We start from the raw sequence: 7,112 nt of genomic DNA, 5'->3' as shown, positions 1-7,112 counted from the left end.
ATTTGTATTGTTTATCTGGAGCCGAAGTGCATCTCAAATCAATCCGACTTCCGTTGTTTTCACTTTCGTTATTAAAAACTCCGTTTAAAAGAATTATTTTTACATTTAGGTTGTTGAATTGAATTATTATTCTATATAATCAATAAAATAGTATACCGTGATGAATTGAACGGAGTTTCGTATCGATCTTTCGGTCAGTCTGTAAGCGTACTATTGTGTGCGCAATAATACAAGTACATGTGATTCGACAACAATTGTAAACATTGGTGAAATGCTTCTTACAAAGTTTTTTTTTTTTTTTTTGGGGGGGGGGGTGTTTATGAGGTCTGATCAAGCTAGTTTGCACACATCAACGGAAAGATTACAATCCAATGCATTTGTCATCGTCAACCGTTTGGAATGTCAATTAGGCGATTAGTGAGTTTTTAGCATGTTTCTTTCAATTTTATGAATCTAAAAATGGCTGCCCCCATCGTCATGAAATGACATGTGTTCGAGTTTTGATATTTCTAGATATTTATTTTTTTACTATTTAAGCGTAACTTGCCCTCATAAAAGTCGATATTATTAACTAGTTATATAATTTTGCGCCGAAATACGTTGAATAAACACCATTCAGATTTTTGAAAATAATGTCTAATTTTGTGTTAAAATCGCTTTGTATTTTGATTGATTTTGTCGATGGTATGAGATTTTGCTGCACAAAATTGGTAGCAGTTTGAAGGGAAACCATCATTTTAAGCAAATATGTAAAAAAATCAATATGGCACTCTTCGTTTAGTCAAATTTTAGTTCAATGCTAGGGGTCCCACATTTTTCAAACTGAAGCCCTGTACATGAACCTTAAAGTAGTTCCCAATTCGTTTTGTTAACTTTGGCAGTTTTTGATGTTTTTCTTTTGCATGTTTTAGGATTGTTGGTGTGTGTTATTTGGACTTTTTATTTGTAGTACCTAAAAGTAAGTGTTATGCATATATTTTGACCAAAGCAATTTGTTCTATTTGTTATTTTGATAATTATATGCATGCGCTGTAGTTTCTTCAAAAGCAACATTTTGCATCATATTTTTATTATCATTTACTGATATGTTCTACAAGTATATACGAGCCCATTGACATATAAATTGAATTAATTGCAATAATATGTATCGAAGTATTCCTATGTAAAGAATACGCCGTTTTGCACTTTACATGAACCTTAATCAGCCTTTATTAAACCTCCATATCTAATCCACGTCAAATACACACATGGAACGGCGAATCAATACATTTACAACGCATACAAATGCCAAAACGATACACCGGTGCATTTTTTGCACTAAACCATTACCTTACTGTCTCTGCTCAATACTAGGCACAGTACTTACACAAAACCGTATTTTTCAAAACGACCCTAATATAATCAAATCAATAACGTGCATAATTGATACGTATATGTTAAGAGACCTGTTTAAATTCTATTAAAGAAAGTCCAGAACCCGTCGTTAGACGATAATCTTATGGTAACAACGCCAAGTCACTAACATGGTTTTCGCTAATTCAAGACTCAGAATGGACTTATTTTAAATGTTTTATGATATGCGAAAATCATTTGTTCTTAAAGTGCAATCATTTTCTTGATAACTATATGCAAAAAAAACTGCATTTACTAAAGCTTTGAAGTATATACTATTTCCGTTTTAATACCGATTCTACTCGCCAATCTAGCAAAGAACACGGGTGCATTGCGATTGAGTAATTTTGTTACTTGCTGCGCTATTATATGTGGGGAAAATGGGAAAAACTAGAATAACATTAACATAGAATATATATTTCAGGCTTAAATAAATTTCAAATAATTTACTTAGTATACTAATTGTAGTAAGTCAACACCTAGTAAGACATCGAATTGATGGGAAAGTTGTGTGTGCATTCTTAATTTGTTCACATTTTGTGTATGGTAAAGATAAGTTGTAAACTCGACATTTGAACCCAGGTCACAAAACTGATAACGAAGATACATGGTGAAAAACAGGAACTCTGATAAAGACACCAGTATAAAGTGAGGCCATATCTTCATCACGAGGACACGAAACATATGAGGATAAACATGGTAAGTTTATATTGATTTCATAGCTTAATTAAATTATCGTCGGTCAAGTGCAATCGTTCTAGGCGTGTACAAATGTAGACAGACCCGTTATATGTTGTAAATGTAGTCTGCCTTAAAGGGGCCTTTTCACAGATTTTTGCATGTATCGAAGTTTGTCTTTAAAAGCTTAATATTGATAAATGTAAACATTGGATCTAAAAAGCTCCAGTGGAAAATCAATTATAAAATTAAAGGAAGAAAACAAGTAACCCTCAACAGGGCTCGAACCACATACCTCTGGAGTCCTGGAGTAAAAGTCTGCCGCTAAGACCACTCGGCCATCCGTGCTCATACAATGAGCGGTGTATTTTATACTTTATATAAGCAATCCTCGTAGTTTCACAAAATTTAACGACAACAACGGAACTCTCCAAATTATTCAATCGTTTCGCGTTGCACCGCTTTATAATTTTCAGGTTTTTATAAATCGTCAAAAGATGCATATAATGGCTATTTGCGAGCATGGTTAATGCTCAGTATTACTGTTTCCTCACAAATATCAAAACTAAAACGAAAATTTGCGAATCTAACACAACTTTCTTTAATTTTGTCAATTTACCGAAACGTGAATAGGTCCCTTTAATATTCAATCAAATTTAAATTGACAACGTCAGAGTGTTTCTGAAATAAAAGACGTTTATACCTACCAGAATACCATGCTTCTGTCCACAGTGGCGTTTCAAATGTGTATATTCGTTTAATCGCGATTTTAAAATGAACACAGTACGCAATTTAACGTTACCATTATACTTGAGACGGTCAATCAACCATAAAAAACACACACATATCGAAGGTAATGCTTCAATATCGAATAAATAATATAAAACACATGTGTTGGTTTTTAACGTCATTTATTAGAATCGTGTTAACTTAATAACTTGTCGACCCATGGTGTAAATTCTATTATTTTTTTACAATATACAATCAAACACTAACCGATATATAGAAGTTTTTTTAGTGAAACCTGGTCAACTGATTTGACCTCCCATTTAAACCAGGATTGTTTGTCATTTAACATCATTTGTTTATTTCATATTTGAAATGGTTTAGTGCACGAATCGTAGTAGATATTGTTCTACTATTACTTGTGATACAATTATTCAATAAAGAACTCTGTTTTCTGCATGTTTGAAATTGATGTTGATATTTAATTGCAAGATATTATTATCCTAGAGTTCCTCGTATTGTTTTATTCATAGTAGTATCGTGCTTGTTAGATTTGCTTGCGCTTGTACTATCTCTTATTAACATACATGTATGACTTGTTAAAATACATTTCAACACTGTAATTTTATTCTATTGTTCTGTAAGCCTGGCGATCAATTCAATGATAATGTCCTTACAATCCTCTGCATATTTTCGTCATACGCTTGTTTGCATGTAGGATATGCTAGTTTTTATGAATAACATCGAAGATAAACCCATTTATGCCTAGTGGACTCTCCCATCCTTCTAATTGGATCAATGTATTTACAAAATTAGGGATGTCTAGTAGATTTATTTCTATATTTAGAATATTTCTTGCCGAAATTCCTTTAAGCAAACAACGCAGACCCTGATGAGACGCCGCATCATGCGGCGTCTCATCTGGGTCTACGCTGTTTGTCAAGGCCTTTTTTCTAGACGCTAGACATAAATGGGTTCATCCATTACGAAGACAGAATGTATATACCCATTGACGACTGTCATGCGTTCTTTTTCAGGGTGCGGTAAATATGCAAACAACATGGTTACTCTTGCTAGTAATAAGCTTTTCGGCTGGTAAAACGTACGGATTTTCGGATCTCGAGAATTTCATCAGGGTAATCGGTTCATTGAACCCAAACGAGACAGTGGTGAACTATTTAAATGGGTCAGTGTTTTGGAAACAACCAAAGTCGATTCTTCAAAAACTATTCAACTACGAAGGGTACAATATAAATCGCAAAATACGGCAATCTGATGGCACATTTCTGTCATTGTCTAGAGAATTTGTTGTTTACCGCCAACCGAATACATCTGAAATTCTGCAGGTGTGGATGAATCCTATTTCCAACAACGCAAACGAGGTTTTCAACGTTGCAAACGATCCAGTGAACGCTCACATTGGAAGCGCAACGCCAGCAATGCCTGTACCGCCTTCTTTACCAAAATTTCTGGTATATAATACTGATATCGTATTGGAATACCCAAATCCTTTGCAACCGGATAACTATGCCAATTACTCGGCTGGACCCATATACGATTCCGTAGAGTTATTCGGATTCTTTTCTAATTCAACCCTTGTAAATGCATCAAAAACAGACAGCGTGCCAATGACAGGTACGTGGATGCGAAAATCACAATACTTGCCCTGGATGGTACTAGGGACAACTCCTGGGTCTTTGTTTTACACAACACTCGCTTGGAAATGTTCCGATGGTCTCCAATGCGTAGCGGATGATATCATGCAGATTATCAAGCAAAACTTCCCAAAATATCAGTATGCGCCATCTACGGAAGAAGTCCCGAATGAAACGTCGTGGACGGCTTTCAAAAAGATTATAGACCAACGCAGACTTGCCGGTCTACCGGATATTATTATTCCCCAGGTTAACGCTTCCTCCGATGTAAGAGACATGACCTACGACGTAGACCAACGTGTGTTAGACATCCTGTACAAATGGCCGATAACTGTTCGCGTCAATGGAACTGCTTGGTCGGAGATTACAGGACAGCAAGGCATCGCCTTGTTCGACGTCGGTGGTTACGTGGGAGTTGACCTCGAACCTTTGTTTGATTACAGCGGCTACCGTCTCCAGCTAGATGGCGCGTTGATCTTATACAATAGGACAACGCACGCCGTCATGCAAAACTTCCACAATCCAATCACTGGCCGAGTTAACAAGGTTAAGCCATTGGAGGTTGCGATAGACCTTATCTTTCGCAGGGATTCCTTCTTCACTGTAGACATACCCTCGTCCGAAATTGTCGGTTTGATTGGGGCTCAGTCCACGGACACCGATAATGGATGGGCAGTGAATATGTTGAACATTTTGTTTCCATGGCAGCCTGGAACTGGGAATCTCTCGTCCACATTTTATGGAACGTGGTCTTCGTTTGCATCGTGGCCTGAGTTCATGGTAATGGGAGATACGCCAGGGAATATTGTGCAAAAGCTAACGGTTACCAACGGTATGTAAAACTGTAATGCAATGATGAGAAAGTGAATCAGGAGACAGGAACCACCTACTACTGGCGTGATTTTATGAACTATTTTGTCAGACGTTTATTCGTGCTGTCTATAAAAACAGACCCATGCTTTGAATTTACTTGCGTGCAAGTCTTGTACAAGACAGTTTCTTTGAAACACTGTTTCATTTTAATATTAACGTATATCGTATATAATCGCACAGATTGTTAAGAGCTAGTACATTAAAAGGCCTCTAGACCGAAACCACAATGCTCTATATACAAAAATACTATTCGACAACCGCCGTAAACGACCCGTGCACATCAGTGCATATGACTATGAAAGTCGCCTTAAAAACGAACTGTGTGAAGTCGTGTTACCATCAGGCAATATACAAATATCAGTTATGACTTAAGTGAGCACTGTCTACACAATTATGAATAATCTTTCTCATAAAATAACAAGATATACGTTCAACTATACTAATAAATATCCCTTTTAAGTATTATTATATTTTTATTCAATTTGCGATATGATTTATATATTTGAGCCGTGCTCTGTGAAAAGGGGGTTTAATGCATGTGTCGTCCGCACAGTCCGCACAGGCTTATCAGGGACAACACTTTCCGCCTAAACTGGATTTTTGCTAAGAAGATACTTTCTTTAAACCGCAAATATCATAACAGCGGAAAGTGTCGTCTAAAGTGTGGACTTCACAGGCTAATCAGGGACCACACTTTACGCACATGCATTAAACCCCCTTTTCACAGAGCACGGCTCATTTGTTTTTGGAAACAATTTAACCTGTTCTATTGTGTGTGTGTCTAAAAACATACATACACGACACTTCTCTTTGTAATTTGGATCTTTCGGATTTAAACGACGATGATCTAACGTTAAACTCTGTACATGTATGTCTCTCAAGCTTTAAAAAAAAAATAGACCGCGCTCTGTGAAAAGGAGGTGTAATGCATGTGCGTAAAGTGTCGTCCCAGATTAGCCTGTGCAGTCTGTACATGCCAGTCAGGGATGACACTTTCCGCCTTAACTGGATTTTTGCAATGAAGAGACTTTCTTCAAATGAAAAATACCATAAAAGCGGAAACTCGCACATTCATTTTACCCCCTTTCACAGAGCAAAGCTCATATCAAAGACGCGATGTAGTTTATACTCCTTTTGGTTTCATTAATCGTGATTCAGAAAGTTACAGATCGGTGTTCTGATTTGTATCAAACTACTGAGTAGTTAAATGATAATTTAATTGAAGTTTAATCTCTTTAATTGCAATTTACTTTGAATCGTGATGCTACGATAATGCATTTAATTTAATCTTAAAACTTGATGTGAATATTTCTAGGTCAACGGTAAGGTTTGAATCTTCTTATAAACCGTCATCCCCCCCCCCCCCAATGCTTTTGTATTGACCGTCCCTAGGCGGTGACCTCGGTTTATTTATGCGGGTTTGTTATGTGTGTGTGTGTGTGTGTGTGTGTGTGTGTGTGTGTGTGTGTGTGTGTGTGTGTGTGTGTGTGTGTGTGTGTGTGTGTGTGTGTGTGTGTGTGTGTGTGTGTGTGTGTGTGTGTGTGTGTGTGTGTGCGTGCGTGCGTGCGTGCGTGCGTGCGTGCGTGCGTGCGTGCGTGCGTGCGTGCGTGCGTGCGTGCGTGCGTGCGTGCGTGCGTGCGTGCGTGCGTGCGTGCGTGCGTGCGTGCGTGCGTGCGTGCGTGTGTGTGTCTTGTTTGAGTACATGTGTTTAGTACCTCGCTTTGCTTTGCAATTAGTTTCTTGCTATTAGCCCATTTATGCCTAGCGTCTAGAAAAAAGGCCTTGGCA

General features: G+C 37.5%; 1 protein-coding gene across 1 annotated transcript; it reads left to right on the top strand.

Moving 5' to 3' along the window:
- Positions 1 to 1,946: 1,946 nt before the first annotated feature.
- On the top strand, positions 1,947 to 5,786 carry LOC127834297 (uncharacterized). Its single transcript, XM_052360019.1, has 2 exons — positions 1,947 to 2,091; positions 3,834 to 5,786. Exons 1-2 carry the CDS (start codon positions 2,077 to 2,079, stop codon positions 5,289 to 5,291), a joined length of 1,473 nt encoding a protein of 490 aa, XP_052215979.1. The 5' UTR covers positions 1,947 to 2,076; the 3' UTR covers positions 5,292 to 5,786.
- The last annotated feature ends 1,326 nt before the right edge of the window (positions 5,787 to 7,112 follow it).

This window comes from Dreissena polymorpha, chromosome 6, assembly GCF_020536995.1.
Source record: "Dreissena polymorpha isolate Duluth1 chromosome 6, UMN_Dpol_1.0, whole genome shotgun sequence".
NCBI classification, from domain to species: Eukaryota; Metazoa; Mollusca; class Bivalvia; order Myida; family Dreissenidae; genus Dreissena; species Dreissena polymorpha.
This window is presented reverse-complemented; position numbering and strand designations above follow the sequence as displayed.